General features: G+C 38.0%; 1 protein-coding gene across 1 annotated transcript; it reads right to left on the bottom strand.

The window, feature by feature from the left end:
* Window positions 1-5,398: 5,398 nt before the first annotated feature.
* LOC307137023 (uncharacterized protein) lies at window positions 5,399-22,584 on the bottom strand. The gene is made up of 2 exons (XM_079834503.1): window positions 22,201-22,584; window positions 5,399-11,130 (listed from the first exon to the last, which is right to left on the bottom strand). Exons 1-2 carry the CDS (start codon window positions 22,265-22,267, stop codon window positions 7,949-7,951), a joined length of 3,249 nt encoding a protein of 1,082 aa, XP_079690629.1. The 5' UTR covers window positions 22,268-22,584; the 3' UTR covers window positions 5,399-7,948.
* Between the last annotated feature and the right edge of the window lie 393 nt (window positions 22,585-22,977).

The raw sequence follows: 22,977 nt of genomic DNA, 5'->3' as shown, positions 1-22,977 counted from the left end.
AAGGGTTATTTATTCAATACTTCCCCAAAATGCGCAGATGTAATCATTATGAGCGCTGGATACTCTGATGTGCTGTGTTTTCAGTTCATACTGGCAGCCGGAGGGCGCTCCGTGCACATGTACAATCGCGTCGATGTATGGTTTATCTGTGTTCTTTATACCATGTTGGGTGTATTCATAATAGATTATATTTATAATGCGATGCTATTCGACCTAGCTTTTACCATTATGCAGAATATTGTAAAATGATATATTTTCTGTCTGATCCGAAGCCAAATGAGATCACAGATGGTTATTTAAAACATTCAACTTGATATACAAAGTAAGTTTGGAGTAAAAACATGGTTTTAATAAGGTAAATTATCCCAGGATTATTCCTCACCTCGTCTCAAAACAATGTAAAGTACATGAATCTCTCTAAACTTGATGTGTTTATTCGAGTTGATGTGGCCGGGGATACTCTCATGGATCGCATCAGCATTTGACTTTCAAAAGAATGCGCACTCTGTGGGCGTTGCCTCATTAGTGGATAATGAAAGCGCTCATGAATGACTGACATCTTTTTTTTTTCAAACAGTTTACATAAACAGAGGATATCTGTTTTCGATTTGATTTACTTCAGAGAGTTAACTAGAGTGTTGATACAGAAACCGCCCAGAAAAAGTGAATTTCATGAATGATCATACATAAACTGGACCTGCATTACAATTTTCATTGAAGACTTGCTACATCAACCATAAAAAATATATACAGTACATTTTCAATTATATTCTAAATATTTTAGACAAATACTAGTTTGGATTATAAACGTAAAAACTGAATTGTACATGATTGGGTGTTTATTGGATTTTCAAAACAAAGGCCACAACTCAATTTCACTCAATTCATAACTCAATCTACAACAATTTTGTGCTAACTTCTCTTGTCACAAATGAATAAATTACTGGCAAATGGGCCCACTGGTGGCAGTTAACAGGTCAATCAAAAACTTACTCTGGCTAGACAATAACTTTTTTTGTCTAGAGCTGATATACAGCCAAAACAATCTCTCTTCCATCAATTTCCTATTATCACTGTATAGCTGCTTTGAAACAATCTGTATTGTAAAATGCGCTATATAAATGAAGGTGACTTGACATAATTTATATAGCGCTTTTTACTTTTACTTGGCTGTCCAAAACAGCATCCCATCTGACATACTTATCTGACAGTGCCCTTGTAAGCAGTCCATGGACAGCTGATTTATAGGCTGATGAGGCCTAATTAATAACTGTACTGTCCATCGGTGTGTCAAATTGTGTCTCCTGTATGGTGTACAGGGTTAGGGTTAGGTTTAGGCATACAGGGGGTCATGTTGGATAAGTTACAGGTGGGATATGTTTTATATTTTGATCAGTCCTTCCAGAAAAATGCGGCTTTTTTTTGTGATTGTTGCGGGCAAAAATCCTTGATTATGCGGCACGTTTTCTTAAAAAATGCGATGAAAAATGCGGGATATTTATGCAATTTTTTGCGATAAAATTGCGGGAACTTGCAAAAACTGCGGTTTGATGAGAAAGAGAAAAAAAGCACTACATCACAGAAAGTGCTGGAATATTTAAGTTCTCATCTTGTTTTATTGAAGACCTTAATAATGGCTCAAATTTACAAAACATTTAGTCAATCAAGTTCTGTAGCTTCACAAAAGGAATATGCTACAACTTCTGAAAAAATTAATAAATAACTTCCTGTTTTACAGATGTCGCTATACAAAACAGACATTTGAGTGCTTCCAATGCACAAAGTGCAATCTCTTAAAGGGTTAGTTCACCTAAAAATGAAAATTCTGTCATTAATGACTTCCCTTTATGTTGTTGGACACAAATTAAGATATTTTAGTTGAATTCCGATGGCTCAGAAAGGCCTCCATTGGCACAATGTACACTCACAAGACCCATAAAAGGTAGCCTACTAAAGACGTCGTTACAAAGTCCATCTCACTACAGTGGTTCTACAATAACTTTATGAAGCGACGATAATAGTTATTGTGTGCAAAAAAAACTAAATAACGACTTATATAGTGATGACTGATTTCAAAACACAGCATCATGATGCTATGAATCATCGAGTCGATTCATGATTCGGATCGCGTGTCAAACTGCTGAAATACGTGACTTTGGCGATCCAACCCGCTGAATCGACTCATTGATTCATAACGCTTCAAACCGCTGAATCAACTCATTGATTCATAACGCTTCAAACCGCTGAATCGACTCATTGATTCATAACGCTTCAAAGCTTCATGATGCTGTGTTTTGAAATCAGTCAGCACACAGGGAAACTGCTTTGCTCTTTTGCTGTTATTTTTGTTGGCCAATGGGAGTTTGTGCTTCATCATGGTTTCACCGGTATCTATGGTTTCTCCACGGGGTTTGAAGCTTTTCGATGACGTTCGCGTCGGGTAATCACGTCACTTCAAAACGTTCCCATGGCAATAGGCGGAAATGGCGGCTCTTGTGTGAAGTAAACTAAAAATTTTCAACTTTCTGCTAATATATATGACTTTTTTTGCAACAAAAATGCGGGGATTATGAAATCATGATAGCCCCGCATATTTTGCACGCGGAAATAGGCAATTTCTGCGGCGAAAGTGCGGCGTATTTGAAAAAATGCGGCCCCCGCATGAATATGCGGACTTTGGCTGATTATGCGTTAAATCACGCGATCGCATAATCGCGTTTTTCTGGAGGGACTGTTTGATGCCATGAATGATAAAGATGATATGTTATGTTAATGATATGTTACTCTTTGGCCCCCCCTGAGCAGTATGGATTCTTCAGAACCTTGAAATTCCACTGTCCACAAACAGCCAACATAGATAGATAGAACATATGGGATAGATTGTAAGTGGGATGTCCAACTCTCAGCCTCTGGGCAAGATATCAAACTGAAACCTTATTTCCTGTGCTCGTATGGACATGCCCTATGTGGTGTAAATTTTGAAGATATTGGAGAAACTTTCACTGAAAATTTCTCCCAGGGGTCCCCGTGAGATTTTTTTGGGTCGAATTTTCACATTTCTCTGATCTCCTTTAAAAACATATTTCATAAATTTTACTCATCTTTATCAATCATGGTATCATAATATGACCCGTTATGTACTGTTTATAGACAGCCTACAAGGATCCCATCAAATAAGTTACAGGTGGGACGTCACCACATATGGTCGGCAGTGGCTCAGTGGTTCATGTAGGTTGTCTACAAACTGGAAGGTTGGTGGTTCGATCCCCAGTTCCACCTGACCAAGTGTCGAGGTGTCCATGAGCAAGACACCTAACCCCATCTGCTCCAGATGAGCTGGATGGTGCTTTACATGGCTGACACTGCCGTTGGTGTATGAATGGGTGAATGTGAGGCAATATGTAAAGCGCTTTGGATGGCCATGGGTCTGTTAAAAGCGCTATATAAATGCACACTGCAAAAAATGCTTTTCTTACTTAGTATTTTTGTCTTGTTTTCAGTCCAAATATCTAAAAAATCTTACATTAAGAAGCATTTACTAGACAAGCAAAAGTTTTTGTCTTGTTTTGGGGGAAAATAACTCAAAAAAAAAAGTTTTTGCTTAAAATAAGCAGAATAATCTGCCAATGGGGTAAGCAAAATAATCTTAATTCAAACAAAAAACAAGATTATTTTGTTTACCCCATTGGCAGATTATTTTGCTTATTTTAAGCAAAAACTCCCTTCATTTTGAGTTATTTCCCCCGAAAACAAGACAAAAACTTTTGCTTGTCTAGTAAATGCTTCTTAATGTAAGATTTTTTAGATATTTGGACTGAAAACAAGACAAAAATACTAAGTAAGAAAAGCATTTTTTGCAGTGCAGTCCATTTTACAATTTTTTTTATGGTGAATTCAATGGAAACATTACCAGAATTCCTAGAATTCAACCGCTCCAAAACAGCATCCCATCTGTAACTTATCTGACAGTGCCCCTGAAGCTGTTCGTGGACAGCTCATTTCTATGCTAATGAGGCCTAATTAATAACTGTACTGTATATTAGTGTCAAATTGTGTCCCCTGTGTGATATACTGTAGGTTTTACCTAAATCAAGTATTTATGAAATATGACCCCTTATGTACTTTCCACAGAAAGCCTAGAGACCCACGTCAAATAAGTCGCCACTTATGATGAATTCAACTGAGAGTTTACCCAGAATTCAACAAAAAGTTTATTCAACCACCCAAAAATTCAGTTAATATCTATGCTAATGAGACCCAATTATTAGCTGTACTGTCCATCTGTGTTTCAAATTGTGTCCCCTGTATGGTGTACTGTAGATTTTACCTAAAAAACCCACTGTAATTATGAAATATGACAGCCTACAGGGACCCAGTCAAATAAGTTACAGGTGGGACTAAACCATATGCGTGAGTATTCTACAAAAAGTTCACAATAACTCAACGGTCAAATCCGCAAGGATCTTTGGACCCTCATTGCAGGGCCCCTGGGGTGTACCTTGGACCTTTTCGGCATGGGTCGAGGGAGTGGCCCGATGAGCATAGGGGCGTTTGTAGGGGCTGGCACGCTAGTCCCACGAACTGCCATCCAGCTCCTGTAATGTAGGCTGTTCGTACACGCCTGGGTAATGGAATATTAGGGAATTTAGGCAGGCATGTGCAGGGAGGGGGGGTTGGGGGTGCAGAGGGTGCTTGAGCACCTGCCTCTTTGCCCCTTGATGCCCAAAGTGCCCTTTTGTCAAGGCAAAATTTTTTTTAATTTAATGCCCTTTTGTGAAGGCCTGCCCAATCTAACTATTAGTAAAAATAATGAATAATAATTTATCCATAAATAAAATTAACCACATAATGACCTTTCACCTGATGACCTCATCCCTCGCGCGTGTTTTCCAATATTGCGCACTACCAGAGGAATGAGGAGACGATATCTTCAATACCACAGCTGCTGCAAAGTGCTGTTCTCAGCGAAGTAGTGTGTTTGTTTACCTATTGTTACTACATACTGTTATTATTACTACTTACTGTTGTTCAGTGTTGGGAGTAACGCACTACAAAGTAACACATTACTGTAATTATACTACTTTTAGCGGTAACGCACATGTGCTAAATATTTTTTTAAACAAATAACGCAATTACTACTACTGAAATTTAAATGAGTTTGTTACTCGTGTTACTCTCTATTGTGAAATTGAACACTTGCAGACAAGAAGCTCAAATCTAGACTCTAGTCCAGCCCGTGTCCGTATCAAAATTCTCGGCCCCGACTGGAGTCTGTGTTTTTCCCAATTACATATTGTTGCAACCATTAAAATAGTTCAGTTTTGTTTTTAATGTCAAAGTAGTTATATAACAGGATTGTTTTTTTGTTTTTTTTTAGAATTCAGTCTTTGTTCATATGAATGTTAACATTCAAAATAATTTAATTTGAGCAATTTGTTTTCCGTTTATAACTATTGAAATGGAGAGAATAATTTTTTTATTTGAGTTTCCTACAAATTTGTGGAATTAATGATCAATAATGTAAAGGAAGGTATAAAAGGCAGAACCATAAAACTATCGGCCTCTGAAGATTTTACTTTGAATAATCAGCTATCGTTTTGGCTGAAAAATGTAGTATCGGTCGACATCTGTGTTTTCATGTAGCGATTCAGCAACACTCAGTGTTTGTTACACTTTTTAAGAGTGTGTTTTCTAGTTGTGGGCATTACAGAAGGTGTTAAAATGGGCATACTTTGCAGTTTCAGCCATTTTGCTCTACTTATGAATGAATGTTGAATCATGTTGAATTGAAAGGATAACTTGTGAACGATTGGTGCACAAACAGTAGCTCAGGTAGGCCAAAAACACACAAGGAAAATGTTAGTATAATACAATATACAGCCATCTCAGACATTCACATACGAACCCGATTAGATTTCACAGAGGACCGCTGATTTTTAGGTAATTTGCTGTGGAATGTTTATTGAGGTGTGAGAAAAACAAAGACTTGGCAGATTCGGACAGGATTAAATCAAAAAGTATGCCCAGATCCTGTTTTGACAACTAGTTTACTAGAATACCATGTTTGCTCTTCATTTGGGAAAGAGCCTGAAGCCAGTCCCATCAGTTCAGCTCAAGATTCTTCACAGTGTCACTCACAGGTTCATCTCAAGCCACTCAACACTACCTCCACAATAATTTGTTCACATAGATCTTTTACAGCAAGGCAAGTTTATTTATATAGCACATTTGATGCACAATGGCAATTCAAAGGGCATTACACAGAAAAGGAATTAATATAATCATAAAGTAATAGCATATGCATAAGAAATAAAAATAACCGGAATCCCTAAGTTCGGGGTACCCCTATCTGGAGTGGAAGAAGTCAGGTTCGTGATTTTACTTTCTTGTCTGTCAGAGCAGATTTCCACGGCCATATCGCTCTCCCTTCTCTTAACCTCTTCCACCCGGGCAGCCCTAACAAATTAATATCATTTTATTTATTTTCGATAGGAAGATTTTAACTAAAGAACTTAGAAAGGTTATAAAAAGAATTAAAGTAAAAAGATGATACAAAGATAAACAGTTGGACGTCCAGTGTAAAGACCAGAGGACTGGTGTGATAGGTTCATATTTTCTGGTTCTGCTCAGCGCTCTGTATGAACTGCAGCTAATAATGGTGGTAAAGTCTAAAGTCTAAAGGCCGGTGAGGAGTCCATTACAATAGGAATCCACCCTGCTGGAGATGAAAGCATGAACAAGTTTCTCTAAATCTAATCTGGAAATAAAGCATCTAATTCTTGCAATATTCTTGAGATGATAGTATGATAATTTAGTTATTGCTTTTACATGACTATTGAAACTAAAGTCAGTCACCAGAATTACACCAAGATTCCAGACTTGATTTTTATTTTTTGCCCCCTATCTTTGTTTTAAAATGCAATAAGGTCAGTTTTGTCTTCGTTTAACTGAAGAAAGTTAGCACATCCAGTTGTTAACTTCATCAATGCCTTCGCACAGGGAGTCAATCGGGCTGTAGTCGTTAGGTGATAGGGCTAAGTAGATCTGGGTGTCGTCCGCATAGCTGTGGTCAGCAATTTGGTTCGCTCTCATTATTTGGCTCAGTGTGAGCATATAGAGGTTGGGTGCAAGAATTGACCCTTGTGGGACTCCGCAAGTTATTGATGTCCACTCAGACTTATGGTCACCTATACTTGCTTAATAACCTCTCCCTTCTAAGTATGACCTGAACCATTTAAGGACCATCCCAGAAAGCCTGACCCAGTTTTCCAGCCTGTCAAGAAGTATGTTGTGCTCAACAGTGCTAAATGCAGCACTGAGGTCGAGTATGCACGCAAAAGAAGTGTGTATCGGCACATAAAAGGTCATTTCTGAGTTTAAAGAGCATGCAATATGAAAGCATGAATTTGTGCTGTAGATACACAGTACCAGAAGATTAAAGCAGTTGGAGGTGTCCGCCCTGCTTTTATGAACAGAAATTATCTTTAAATCACTCTCAGAGTCAGTGTCAGATGAACTGTCAAGAGATTTCCTTATCTGAACCTGCTCCTTCATTAGATTCTGCATCATCAAGACTCTGAAGCAAGGTTAAACCTCTGTGGCAGTCACTCTCTTTCTTGCTGACATTTCAAAGGTAAAGCTAAGTTTTATCTTAGCAATAGCCCATTGTATCGTTCTTTTGCGCATGTGGGTCAGTCAGAACCATGATCTGTTCACACTGAAAATATGATATTGGCCACATTTAAAACAACAATGGGAACATTAAGGACCCCAAAGGGTTGATGTGACCTTTTCGGTTGAAACATTTTGTACATTGTTGACAAGGTGAAGAGACTCTTCAGGTGTAAATTCACATGTGGACTTGAAGATTTCCATGGTGAGCCAAACTCTCTGTCTAAAGCTTTTCTCCTGTGGGGATTCTCACGTTAATGTTCCTTTTTGGGTGAAACTATTTTTCACTGAAAGGCTTCTCTCCGGTGTGAACTCTCATGTGGTCTTTTAAGGTTTGCCGTTGAGTGAAACTCTTTCCACACTGCAGGCAGGAGTAAGGTTTCTCTCCGGTGTGAACTCTCAAATGCCTGTTAAAGGTTCCTTTTTGTGTGAAACTTCTTCCACACTGTTGGCAAGTGAAAGGTTTCTCTCCAGTATGAATTCTCATGTGGTCTTTTAAGGTTCGAAGTTGATTGAAACTTCTTCCACACTGAGGGCAGGTGCAAGGCTTCTCTCCAGTGTGAGTTTTCATGTGGGATTTCAGGTTTCGAAGATGATTGAAACTCTTTCCACACTGTTGGCAGGTGAAAGGATTTTCTTCGGTGTGAACTCTCATATGCCTGTTAAAAGTTCCTTTTTGTTTGAAACTTTTCCCACACTGTTGACAGGTGAAAGGCTTCTCTCCAGTATGAATACTTGTATGGTCTTTCAAGGTTTGATCTTGACTTAAACTTTTCCCACACTTTTGCAAGGGGAGTGGCTTCTCTCCAGTATGAATTCTTATGTGGACTTCAAAGTGAACTTTTTGAGTGAAACCCTTTCCACACTGAGGGCAGGTGTAAGGCTTCTCTCCGGTGTGAACTCTTATATGCCTGTTAAAGGTTCCTTTTTGTGTAAAACTTCTTCCACACTGTTGACAGGTAAAAGGTTTCTCTCCAGTGTGAATTCTCATGTGGTCTTTCCAGGTTCGATATTGATTGAAACTTCTTCCACACTGTTGGCAGGTGAACGGCTTCTCTCCTGTGTGAATTCTTATGTGGGCTTCAAAGCGAATTTTTTGAGTGAAACTCTTTCCACACTGAGGGCACGTGAAAAGCTTTTCTTCAGTGTGAACTCTCATGTGGACTTTAAGGTTTCCTTTTCTGTTGAAACTCTTTCCACACTGTTGGCAGGTGAAAGGCTTCTCTTCGGTGTGAACTCTCATGTGGTTTTTTAAGGTTCGATGTTGATAGAAAGTCTTTCCACACTGTTGGCAGGTGAAAGGCTTCTCTCCAGTGTGAACTCTCATGTGGTTCTTTAAAGTTCGTTGTTGACCGAAACTCTTTCCACACTGCAGGCAGGAGTAAGGCTTCTCTCCGGTGTGAACTCTCAAATGCCTGTTAAAAGTTCCTTTTTGTGTAAAACTTCTTCCACACTGTTGACAGGTAAAAGGTTTCTCTCCAGTGTGAATTCTCATGTGGTCTTTCCATGTTCGGTGTTGATTGAAACTTCTTCCACACTGTTGGCAGGTGAACGGCTTCTCTCCTGTGTGAATTCTTATGTGGGCTTCAAAGCGAACTTTTTGCGTGAAACTCTTTCCACACTGAGGGCATGTGTAAGGCTTTTCTTCAGTGTGAACTCTCATGTGGACTTTAAGGTTTCCTTTTCTGTTGAAACTCTTTCCACACTGTTGGCAGGTAAAAAGGCTCTCCGCCCCAGTGTGAACTCTCATGTGTTCTATTAAGGTTCGATGTTGATAGAAACTCTTTCCACACTGTTGGCAGGTGAAAGGCTTCTCTCCGGTGTGAATTCTCATGTGGTTCTTTAAGGTTCGTTGTTGACAGAAGCTCTTTCCACACTGCAGGCAGGAGTAAGGCTTCTCTCCGGTGTGAACTCTCAAATGCCTGTTAAAGGTTCCTTTTTGTGTGAAACTTCTTCCACACTGTTGACAGGTAAAAGGTTTCTCTCCTGTGTGAATTCTCATGTGGTCTTTCCATGTTCGGTGTTGATTGAAACTTCTTCCACACTGTTGGCAGGTGAACGGCTTCTCTCCTGTGTGAATTCTTATGTGGGCTTCAAAGCGAACTTTTTGAGTGAAACTCTTTCCACACTGAGGGCATGTGTAAGATTTTTCTCCAGAGTGAACTCTCATGTGGACTTTAAGGTTTCCTTTTCTGTTGAAACTTCTTCCACACTGTTGGCAGGTGAAAGGCTTCTCTCCAGAGTGAATTCTCATGTGTTTTTTTAAGGTTCGATGTTGATAGAAACTCTTTCCACACTGCAGGCAGGAGTAAGGCTTCTCTCCAGTGTGAACTCTCATGTGGTTCTTTATGGTTCGAAGTTGACAGAAACTCTTTCCACAATGTTGGCAGGTGAAAGGCTTCTCTCCAGTGTGAACTCTCGTGTGTTCTTTTAAGGTTCGCCGTTGACAGAAACTCTTTCCACACTGCAGGCAGGAGTAAGGCTTCTCTCCGGTGTGAATTCTCATATGCCTGTTAAAGGTTCCTTTTTGTGTGAAACTTCTTCCACACTGTTGACAGGTAAAAGGTTTCTCTCCAGTATGAATTCTCATGTGGTCTTTCCAGGTTCGATATTGATTGAAACTTCTTCCACACTGTTGGCAGGTGAACGGCTTCTCTCCTGTGTGAATTCTTATGTGGGCTTCAAAGCGAACTTTTTGAGTGAAACTCTTTCCACACTGAGGGCACGTGAAAGGCTTTTCTCCAGAGTGAACTCTCATGTGGACTTTAAGGTTTCCCTGATTAGTGAAACTCTTTCCACACTGGAGGCAGGAGTAAGGCTTCTCTCCGGTGTGAACTCTTGTATGAACTTTAAGGCTTCCATGAGTACTGAAACTCTTTCCACACTGAAAACATGAGTAAGGCTTCTCTCCAGTGTGAGTTCTCATGTGGACTTTAAGGTTTTCATTCTTATCGAAACTTTTTCCACACTGAGGACATGTGTATGGCTTTTCTCCAGTGTGAATTCTCATGTGCTCGTTAATGCTTATTCCACAGTGTTGGCTGGTGTAAGGGCTCTCTCCAGTGTGAATTCTCATGTGGACCTTAAGGTTTCTCTGTAGAGCAAAACTCTCTCCACATCGTTGGCATGTGTAAGGCTTTTCTCCGGTGTGAATTCTCATGTGCCTGTTCCAGCTCCCTTTTAGAGTGAAATTTATTCCACATTGTTGGCAGGTGAATTGCCCCTTTCCAGTTCTCATGACTTTAAGTTTTCCATGTTGATTGAAATTATTTCCAAACTTAAAACGAGGGAAATAACTTCTTGTTCTTGTATTTTGAACAGTTTGTGTGGAAGTCGTATCAGTCTGTGAACAACTGAAAGATTTTTCTCCAGTTATGAAATCAAGAAGATTCTCGTACTGATATTTCTCTTCAATTTCATTGAGCACTTCCCTCTCCTCTTTCAGTGTCATTAGGTCTACTGTGAAAAACAAAACAAAAACAAGAAAAATTTAAGTTACCTTCAGTTTTTTATGGCATTAATGGCAACAGGCATCAAAACCAACAATGTCTATTCTAGATCCTATATACCAGGGGTGTCCAAACCTGCTCTGGAGGGCGGGTCTCCTACAGTGTTTATCTCTAACTTGGCCCAATAGACCTGCCTGGAAGTTTCTAAAGTTGCCAGAAGACATTGATTAGCATTGGTCCAGGTGTGTTTAAGTGGGGTTAGAGATTTAGAGATCTAACTAGACTAACACAAACTGCATTGCAATTTCCCAAAATATCCAATGTGTGGAAATCTCAGTTTTGAAAAAAGGATGTTAACTCAAGCCAGAGATGGAACGAGCTGAATACGTATAGAAGGAAGATAGAACATGCGCACCAGAAGATAAATTAGTAGTATTTATAAGCACATTGCTGCTGTGTGTTCAGTGGTAAGGAGAGAAAAAGCCCTATCACTGCTGTTTTATAAGTGCTACGAAGTGGCAGAGAATGAATATGCATTTTCATTCAGTCCATGTGCTAATTCTGTTTTGTGTAGGTGTCATGTAACTATTTCACAAATCTAATGTCTGACCATTCTGTTTTTGCTTTAAATCTCTAAGTTATACAAATATAATTTGACTCAAAAACCACTGCCAATGCAGCATGTGGCTAACATCTTTGTTTGAATTATTATTCAAATGAAGTGGTGCCTCTAATGGCTACAGATATTTGAGGCCAGTTTTGCATGTTCTAAAGCAAATAAGCAACAAATATATTTGCTAATAGTAAATATATTTAACCGACATGGGTCAGAGGAGGTGCCATTGCGATCATTTGCATTTTTTCATGCTTAGAGCGATATGAACGTATTCTCCGTCATCATTTGTTATACTGATAAAAGTAATCATCATTCGAATAGGTTTCTGAAGAGGTTTATTTTCGATTTTCCAAATGATTTCATGCTGTGCTGATTAGAATATGCATCCAGGAGAAAACGGTGAGTGGGGTGTCATTAGGAAAATCCGTTTGGGGGAAATATAATATATTGTAATATTTGTGCAGAAAACCAGTAAATTGGGCTCCAATTGTATGTCAATATTTTGGGGCAAACAGGGGTATTAAAAATAAAGTATAATATATTAAAAAAGGTTAAAAAGTTCCCCAAGATGAACCAGTAAACAGAGTTTGTTACAAAAAGTACCAGTTGCCTACATTCAAAATAAGAAAGAAAATGCAGCACAAACTGCCGCCAGGGATGACTTCATGGAAAACAGCCAGCGAAGCCAGGATAACGCATTGCAGCCTCCAGTAACACCAGAGCAACAGCCCCCCTCACCAGACAGGTTATTCATCTCTCCAGCATCCCTGCTTCTGAGCTTCTCTGAGAAAATGGAGGAACTGGTGTATGCTGGAACCAAACTATCACACTATCACTGTGAGACCAGATTTCAACCAAAAAACGGCGACCACCAAAGCCGAAAGTCTAAGGACTTCTCAATCCATATGGCAAACCCATCTAATCTGCTGCCAATTACACACCAAACTAATATTACTGTGGGGACAAAAAGTAAGACCGTTAAGTTAGCACTTTTAACCATCCGCTTAGTTAAAAATAAACAACTTTAGTTTACTTTTATGAGTGTCTGAGAGCGGTTAGGATAGGTGGAGGTGTAGCTGCTCTATTTTAAGATGTCTATCAGTGTAAGCAAGTATCATTTGGTGAATACCTGTCTTTCGAATATCTGTGTACTGTGTTACAAAGTGCTCCACGCATTCTACTCATTATTTACAAGCCTCCAAAATACTTCCAGCCTTTGTTGAGGACTTTACAGAGCTGTTATCCGCAATCTCCTCTGAGTTTGACTGTTTTAATATTGCTGGGGATTTTATCATTTACATTGAAAATACTGAATCCTGTACAAAAAAAGATCTCATGACTGTTCTTAACACTTTTGATTTGACACAGCATGTACACGGACCCACACATGATCGTGGACACACTCTAGATTTACTCATCAGTAAGGGGCTAAACATTTCATTGATAGTTATTAAGGATAGGCACTGTCTGATAATTTCTGTATTTTCTTTGATTTTTGATCATAGATTATACCATAGATTATTGTAATGCTCTACTGGGTGGTTGCCCTGCACTTTAATAAATAAACTCCAGCTGGTCCAAAATGCAGCAGCTTGAGTTCTTACTATAACCAGGAAGTGTGACCATATTAGCCAGTTCTGTCAACACTGCACTGGCTGCCTATTAAACATTGCTTACATTTTGAAATCTTGCTTATTACTTATTTATTACTTATTGTACTTGAACGAGCTCTTAACACATTATACTCCATCACGTCTCCTGCGCTCTCTAAACTCTGGCCAGTTGATAATACAGAGAATATAAAAATCAACTGTAGGTGGTCGATCCTTTTCCTATTTAGTCTTCCTAGCATTGATCGGGAAGCAGACCCACTCTGTCAGTTTATATTGCGGGATTACAAATTTAAGAAAGTACATTGTATTTAGCATTTAAGGTAAAAATGATGATATCAGATTCTTCCAGGCCAGTTCCTGTTTCTAAAATGAGCACCATTTGTCTTTAAATGACTTTTGGAGCCCCTGAGTGGTAGGCTGATTGAATCTATGCATTTGAGTGACACTGTTATGCTGATTAAATCAGGCATTGTATTGCTGTGTCTCCTCCCCTGCTGTATAATCCCTCCCCTTGAAATGTATATAAAATACAATGTTCAACTGGCTTTAGTCAGACTTGGAACCTCAGCGGAAAGACAGCACGTCTTTTTTCAATAAAGAATCCTGCTGAAAAACCAAAAAAAAAAAACGTTTATCCTGACTTGCAAGCTTTCTTTGAAACAGATGTAGCCATTCAATCAGTATCTGATGTGCCTGTTGATTCAGTGAAGGTATGTGGCGCCAAGAGAACATTTCAGAGATTTGAGGAAATTGAAAATATTTCTCAGCCTGCTTACTCATGTGTCACTGCAGAGTGTTCCTCCACCAACAGGGACAGGATAGGGCGGACACATGGACCAGTGAGGAGCCCAGGAAAGAACTGAATGCAATAAGCATTCAGGGCCAAACCTGCGGCGAAGATTCCCTTGTAGGCATTCCCACACTAGTCCATCCTTACCTCACTGTTCTTTAGGTGTCGCAGAAATTGAGAAATAGGGAATGAAGGAACAACAATAGAGGACTCAGATTAAACTGAGACAACCCTAACGTTTGCTGTGTTTTAGAACAAGTACTGCTCTGTTGTCTTTTGTTTTCTTTGTGCAGATACCACTTGATGGTTGTCCCTAGACCATACACACAGACCTTCTCACCTGCGTATGAAGCCACAACCTCAAGGACAACTAGACCCAATACAGAGCCAACTGTCAGAAGAAGAAGAAGAAGAAGAAGAAAGAAAAAAAAATACACAACGCAGAGAATCACCTATGGGAACTTCAGTCATCAACATGATCAAGATTGCCTTGCTACTAATCAGCAAAATTACATCAGATGACTGAAAATAATTCTTCATGGTTCGGAAACCTGTTAGGTCAACAAATGACTCACAAGGACTGTTTCCAACCACAAAATAACATTGCCCGTAATGAACTACACGGACCCTAGTGGCATGTGTGTTTCTGTGTCAGCATGTCATTCGTCACTACAGACAATCAACACAGAGCAAGTGATATGTGCCTGTAACTTTTTCCAAGTTACATGACTAGAAGATGGGGCTTATGTTAACAAACATAAGCTATAGAATGGACTCATGAAGGTAAATTTGTATTATGTGAGAGTTATTAGAACTCTCAAAGGGGGGAATGTGGGATTACAAATTTAAGAAAGTACATTGTATTTAGCATTTAAGGTAAAAATGATGATATCAGATTCTTCCAGGCCAGTTCCTGTTTCTAAGATGAGCACCATTTGTCTTTAATGACTTTTGGAGCCCCTGAGTGGTAGGCTGATTGAATCTATGCATTTGAGTGACATTGTTATGCTGATTAAATCAGGCATTGTATTGCTTAAAGTGTCTCCTCCCCTGCTGTATAATCCCTCCCCTTGAAATGTATATAAAATACAATGTTCAACTGGCTTTAGTCAGACTTGGAACCTCAGCACGTTTTTCTCTATAAAGAATCCTGCTGAAAAACCTATCCAAGTTCTCCTGGGGTCCGTTCTTCGTACGTCGCTAACTCAGTTAGCTGGATTTGATTGTTGACGATTTGACATGATCTCGGATTGTTTGGTTCTTCGAAGCTCATCCTCATAGTAACAGGTCCGTAAGCTTAAACCTGCTCTGGAGCGGCTTATTTCATGTAAACAGGATTAGATTGCATCTTGAGGTGATACTTAAAATCTGTCCCAGCCACTGCTACTTTATTACAAGAGTTCATTACTGAACCAGGGGCAATAATAATCATTTTAAATAATAATATAAAAATGTTATATTGTTTATGTATATGAGAATGTATATATAATAATATAATGTTGTGTATAATACTATAGACACAGCCACTTGAATGAGCGATTTATTTGTAATGGAATAATTACTTTATAATTTTATTGGAGGTTTACACACATGTTGTACAGTTACTCTGAGCCTTGCATTCATTTAAGTGATCACAGATATTATGGGAGTGGCTTGATGCAGCGCAGGGGATGCAGAGAATTTGATCTTGACCCTTAAGAAACTTTAATACAGTCACGTTACAAATCAGCTCCAAATTGAATAAAAAATTTAATTACAACATTGAAATAAAAATGTAAAGGGTGTACAAAATACATTATAAAATCTGAATATAAATATAAATAATTGGTAATCATGTAAAAAAAATAAATAAATTATAATTTATCTATTATAACTTTTATGTTGGTTTGGCTGTTTCCTTATAAAGGTCCAGAAATTTGTGGGGTTTTTATTGTATAATTTGTCAAGTTTTTTGCCAGGTGGCTTTTTTAATTATATGATGTCATTACGTTGCTGTCTTGACGCCAGCCAATCGCTGCATTGTTGATCGTGGTTTCGAGTATCGATGCATCTGCCCTCTTCAGGGAACACAAGAACACGCAGTGATTTTAGATCATTTAATCCAGATATTTAAATCCAATCCGCAAAATCATTCGAAGAACCAAATTAGCCTGAGATCAGTTATCACGATTAAAAGATCTGGGATCTGTCAAATCATCTCAGATGTAATAAGCAACATACGAAGAACGGGCCCCTGGTCTCTACTTCAAGAAACAACAGAAGTTCACAACAATATCTAGACTAAAAACACATCTCTTTACTATGGCATACACATAAAATTGTCAATTTATAATATTCAGATCAGTTAAACGATGATGCCCCAAAAGGGCATTTTCATTTTTCGGCTGAAAGACTTTTATCACCGAAACAATACGGCCGAAATGTGATGACGCAAACAGAAACCGCGACCTACACATGCTTGTCTGAAGGAACATGTCTGCTGTGTGGACGTATTTCAGTATATCTGAGAAAGACCAACGGACAGCGATTTGCAAAAACATATAATGCCGAAATTTCAAGAGGGGGCGCATCTGCAAAGACTTTCTCCACGTTGGGTTTAATTTATCACCTGAAATCCAAACATTGCGATCGCTACGCTGAATATGAGAGGAACGCAGCACAGAAAAGGAAAACGCCTCTGAGCACGCCCACTACGGTGATCTGGCTTGGCTTGCTCAGTTGGGGACACTAAATCATCAACTAAATATCCAAATAAATCTAATTATTAAACTAAATTGACTATATAAACTAAATTACTGATCTGCCCACATTGTCACTGTATGATAATTGAAATGAACTGATGACATCACCGTTTTCTCCGGAGCGGCTGAATCTAATTCTGTTGCATTATTTTCCTGTTTAACACTTAGCTGTGTATAAAGTGCTATATAAATAAAGTTGACTTGACATTAGTATCAGTGATACTTTCCTTCATTCATAAAAAGATGCCATTATAACAAATATTTAAAATATACTGTCATTTTTTTAATTGTTTCTTCATTAATTTGGAGAGTAACTGAAATTAATACACTATCAAAATATTAAAAACTTGCGATTAATCGTGAATAATTACAGAAAAAATGTGATTAGTTGATTTTTTTAATCGATTCCCAGCACTAGTTTATATATTTAAAATGAACATGCTGTTTTAATTAAAATGTTATAATGTGTAGTTATTTTAAAAAAACAAATATAATTACATATATAATAAAAAAAACAGATTACGTTTTTAATAAATTCATACAATTAATTAATAATGACAAAGTTCAAGAATTGTTTTGGAATCGGATCGTGAGGTGCCAAATGCTTTCCACCATTACTATACAATGATTTAAAGAGTTTAAAAATAAATAAATCGCAATTGCAATAATGGATTAAAAAGTAATAATTTAGCAAATTCTATTTTTTTTTACGAAAATCGTTTAGCCCTAAACACGATGCCTGTTTGTTTGCTTAACTTCTTGCCATCACAAACACACTGTGGAGATTTTGGAGGTTAGATCTAAATTGTATGATAAATGTTCATCCGTCCCAATTAAATGATGTGAACAGAATGAATGTTAACATAGAGTACGTTTACATGGACAACAATACGCTGATATTAACCTGATTAAGACCATACTCTGATTAAGAAACGACCATGTAAACAGCGATTTATGATGACCTTAATCCGGTTAAAGTCATACTCAGAGTAAACGTAGATGGCGTACGCCTGTTTCAGTCGCATTATCGGAGAGCATTACAGACATGTACACACCTTAAATCACACTTAACGTCGTGTAGGAGTTTTCGCCGCATTATGTGACAGGACACACACACCACACAAATTTATCAAAAGTGCCCCCCCTCAGCAATCATCAATAATATTGTGGCAAATAAAACAGAATTTGAATTATAATTAATGTAAAAACGAGTACAAAACAGAAACAAAGCGCTCAAATGGAGCGGTCTTAAGCATTTTAAAAATCTAACCTTATATAACAACAAACTGCCAAAACAAGGGAGAAACGCGTATATTAGCAATACATTTGAGAGTGTAAGAGCACTCTCTGAACGAATGACACATCAGTTTAACACAGAAAGAATAAAGCAGATACTTTTTGGCCAATTCTTCTTTGAATTGTCAGTTTATTTATTAATTTACATCATTGTCTTTTGTGTAGCAGAATAATCCATCGTGTCAGTGTGTTCGTGATCAGACATAGGCGGTTGTATCAGTGTAATCAGTGCATTTTAATAAGATGTGATGAAATATGCGCGCATACACGCTTCTGGTTCATGTCTAGAACACTAAAGTATATGAAATATGTCCATAAAAAATGTAAACGCGATCGCTCCGGTCTATATCTGTGCTATGATCCATGTGGTGAGCGTTGTTAATCTCATCACGGCGCTCCGCGCAGAAAACGCTCTCTCGCGCGCCGCGTGTGGTTTGAGTTCTGTCTACTGTAATCAAGGGTTGAATCCGAAATCGCCCCCATAACCTCAAATAGGGCATTATTTGAGGGCACAGCGCTTTGTAGTGGTGTCCGAAACCCTAGTGGACGTTATTGAGTGCACTCATTCTATCCCATTGCACCGCAATAACGAGTGTACAGCCGATGAACACACATTGCTGTCCGACTTCACGCACGTTTTCATTCACTCCTTCAAATAAAGTGATAACATAGGGAATAATGAATGAGAGTATAGGATTCAGCCATAGGCTGTGCTGTAATGCGATCTCAACTGTGCTCTGACTGCTCTTACTACAGTGCATCAATGAAATGCATCCCCTCTCAAACAATGACGTGCTGTGCCGCGTTCCCAACGTTGTAGCGACATATACCGGTATTGCGGTATCCTCAAAATTCATATCATAAAAAAAATAAATACCGGTATTCGGTATGAACCGGTATACCGCCCAGCACTAGTTGACTTGACTTTGTAATAGGTTTTGATGAAAGTGGCATAGCATGCTCTACTAACTATTATTTATGCTATGCATAAATAACCTGGAATAGTTAATATAGCATTCTATATTAACTATTATTATAAACATTATTTAACCAGAAAGAGGCAGAGAAACATGATTTTTTCATAGCTTATCTTAATGTGCTAGTGTCGGGATATACGGTAGTGACAGTTTATGCAAATATGACTATTTTTTATAAGTTACCAATGGATCTTGAACAGTTACTTTATTCTGTGTGGCAATTTTTACACTGTTACATTTTGAAGTACAGTATCAGGACAACCCATGTTTTACTGGTACTGTTTATTAACTATATAACAAGGTATTATAGTCATCTGTTGCAACTTTATAATAACCATCCAGATAATGTTTATAGACAGTTTACAAGCCAACTAGTTAGGGATATCTGGTCCGTCTATTAGAGCCCGACCGATAAAGGATTTTTAAGGCCGATACCGATACAAATATTTGGTCACTTAAAAATCCGATATTCCGATATATCAGCCGATATATATAAAAAATAAAAAAATAAAATAACAGAAACGCGTAAAAAAACACAAACAGATTTCCCTTATACATCAGTTATTTGTAGTTATTCATGATCCCTCAGCCTCTCTAAAATAATATGATAATGCAGTTTAAAAATAAACTTGTTTGTTTTATTGTTACAACAGAACAGAGGAACATAAAATATATTAAAGTTCTGATAAATAAAATGTATAAAAATACAAACTTAAGATATGAAACTTAAAGTCGTTTGGACGAAAACACAATAGGCTAACAAAAACAAAAAATCTAAGTTACCAGTATTAATAGATGTGGTAAGCTTTATAAATATAACTTTTAGCAAGACTGGAAAAAAAAATATTCAGTTAAGTTCTAGAAGTTCTGATAAATAACAACAACAGCAAAACATAAACTATATACAGTATAAATATGAGCCACCTTATAATTACAATGTCAACTTGCTTATCCCTTTACATGCACTCTTAATTCTATCCATCAAGCTACCACAAACCATTTTCAATCATCATTTGCTGCCTGCCTTCTAAAATCTGCTACTTATGATGATGCAGTAAATCCATTATTTGACTCGTTAATGCGGCGTCTGAACGAAGTCACGCACTTTCGTTCACTCTTCACGAGCCTAACTTATGATTTACAATGCAGAGACTGGAACTACAAATATACTAGTTATAAATACAGTAATCATTACTTTATTTAGGCAGAATAAGTTTGTTGTGTTTTTCAAGGCGCATCAATGTTAGCGGTCTCCCACTGATAGCCATGGCATTAGCTAGCTTTGTGGTTAGCGTCTATGATAAGTTATAATTTAGAAATATGTATACTTTTTCAAAATAACGGGCAGGGGAGAGATGATACGTCTCATGATGTCAAACTGTCAGACTATTAAAGAAATACATTTTATTCAGTCACATTGTCCGAGGTAAAATAAGTCAGTCAACTGTAACCTAGCGTAATTACCAGCTCTCTTGGCTTACATGTAACAGCAAAACTGGACTTGGCAGTTACAAATTGTGTCATGTTATTTGAGTTAAGAGAACTGATGGGGATGTTCTTTTAACTGTTATTCAATTCAAGCAATGTATGTCTCGTTGCCAACTTACATGCATTTCGCGGATGATCTGTGTTGTGAATGCAGCGCTCAGAGCGCTGAAGCTCAGCATGACTCTGCTGGATCAGCTGGTGGTGTTGCCAGCCGGCACGTTGTAGAGCGCCCTCTGGTGGACAAACTATGAAACGCCAACACTCAATGTGTTTGAGAGGTGTTTCGTCCGGTTTTTTTATTTTTAAAAAAATATTCATTTATCGGCCATCATAAATGCCGATACCGATAGTTTGGAAAAAGCCTAATATCGGCCGATAATATCGGCCCGCCGATATATCGGTCGGGCTCTACCGTCTATCTATGTAATGTTTATAGATGTTTTAAAAATGGTTTCTTAAAGGATTACAATTGGGGGGGCCTCCAAGTCCATTTTGCTTGGGGCCCCCAAATTCCTTCAAACGGCCCTGTTTATAATAATGTATTTAACTTCTCTGTATGGCTAAAAATTACGGAGTATTGGGAATTGTTTCCGCTGTCATAAAGGAAATAAATTAGGGGGTTAGGGAGGCCCGTAGAATTTATTTCGCATAGGGCTGCACGATTTGGGGAAAATATCTCATTCCGATTATTCTGGTTAAAATTGCGATTTGAATGCGATTTTTTATTTTTTTATTTTTTTACAAATGAAAAGTGTGTGTATAACATTGTGTTTATATATTAATATGACTAATAATAATTATTATGATTATTATTGCTAAATAAGAAATATTTAACAAAATAAGAAATATTACTATTACAATAACATTTTCATTATTAAAAAAAGAGTATTTAAGAATAAATATAACAATATTCTACTACTACTACCTACTAATAATATTTATATTGTACAGAATATTTATTTTACCAAAAAAACTGCTGGGTTACCTGTTAATATGCAGACAGCCTGACTAAAAATCATTAGAAAAGTCTAAGAATTTATTGTAAAATTATTATAAAAATCTGTGCTTTTTATCTGTGATATCAATTTCTTAAAGTCTATGTTTACTTTCTTGACTGCATTAGGAGGGGAAGAGACAGGGCAGGATCAGCAGAATGAGAGAAAGAGAGAGAGAGAGAGTGATGGAGAGGAGGAGAGAGAGAGAGAGAGAGAGAGAGAGAGAGAGAGAGAGAGAGAGAGAGACAGACAGACAGAGAGAGAGAGAGAGAGAGAGAGAGAGAGAGAGACAGACAGACAGAGAGAGAGAGAGAGAGAGAGAGAGAGAGAGAGAGAGGAGGAGAGAGAGCAGGAGTTGACTGATAATACACTGATGGTTTTAAAGCTATTTCTCATCCATTGTTTGGCCTTCAAACGTCCTAAATGCACGTGTGTATCTACAGTTTCTCAGGGGAGCATGCCCATAAATTAGTGCACACAAAGTCCGCAAAATTAAGTATTAGAACCTCATAATTAACACCGAAACACACGCTAATCTGTGGAAGATTAGAGGATGAAACAGACCTGTTTGTTCCTCCTGTTTGACTTCTGCAATCATCAGGTCTTCACTCTCCTCTTTAATCAACGCCATCGGTGGACCTCGGGAGTTGTTCTGTGTGTTTGGACAGATGAGGAAAAACACACATACACACACACACACACACACACACACACACACACACACACACACACACACACACACACACACACAAACTCCGACCCGTGACCCGAGCTCTTTACTCACACAATGACACGGGCATTGCCTTGATAGAACGCGCTGCACTTCACACCCTCCGAGAAACACACACACACACACACACACACAGAGAGAGAGAGAACGCGTTGTGTTGAATTAAACACAACAGACGCGTAAACACACACCGCTTTCTCCACAATGAAGCGAGGCGCGGACATATGACATCACACACCAGAACAAAATAAAAGTCCCCAACCACCAGCCCTTCTTGAGTTCATAAATGACCTTAAACCTCATCTCTCTGTACTCTCTCTAATTAAAAGAGCTATTACAGTAGCCATTTTACCAGTGCCTTGTGTTGATTTGTGTATTTATTGATTTATTTTAATTTTAGTACATTTTTGGTACAATTTGTTATTTATTTTATTTCTTAACTTTTGGATTTTGCATTTTCTAAATCACACGACTGTCACATGTTGTTATTCTTTATGATTATGTTTGCCTTTTGTAGTTTTGTTGTGATTTGTTAGCATATTTGTTTCATTTAATAAAAAAAAAATATGTTAATAAAAATAATTAATAAAAACTTTCTCTGTTTTTTTCAT

Source organism: Gobio gobio (assembly GCF_949357685.1).
Source record: "Gobio gobio genome assembly, chromosome: 14".
Lineage (NCBI taxonomy): Eukaryota > Metazoa > Chordata > Actinopteri > Cypriniformes > Gobionidae > Gobio > Gobio gobio.
Note: the sequence above shows the minus strand (reverse complement) of the source record. Positions and strands in the feature narration are given on the sequence as shown.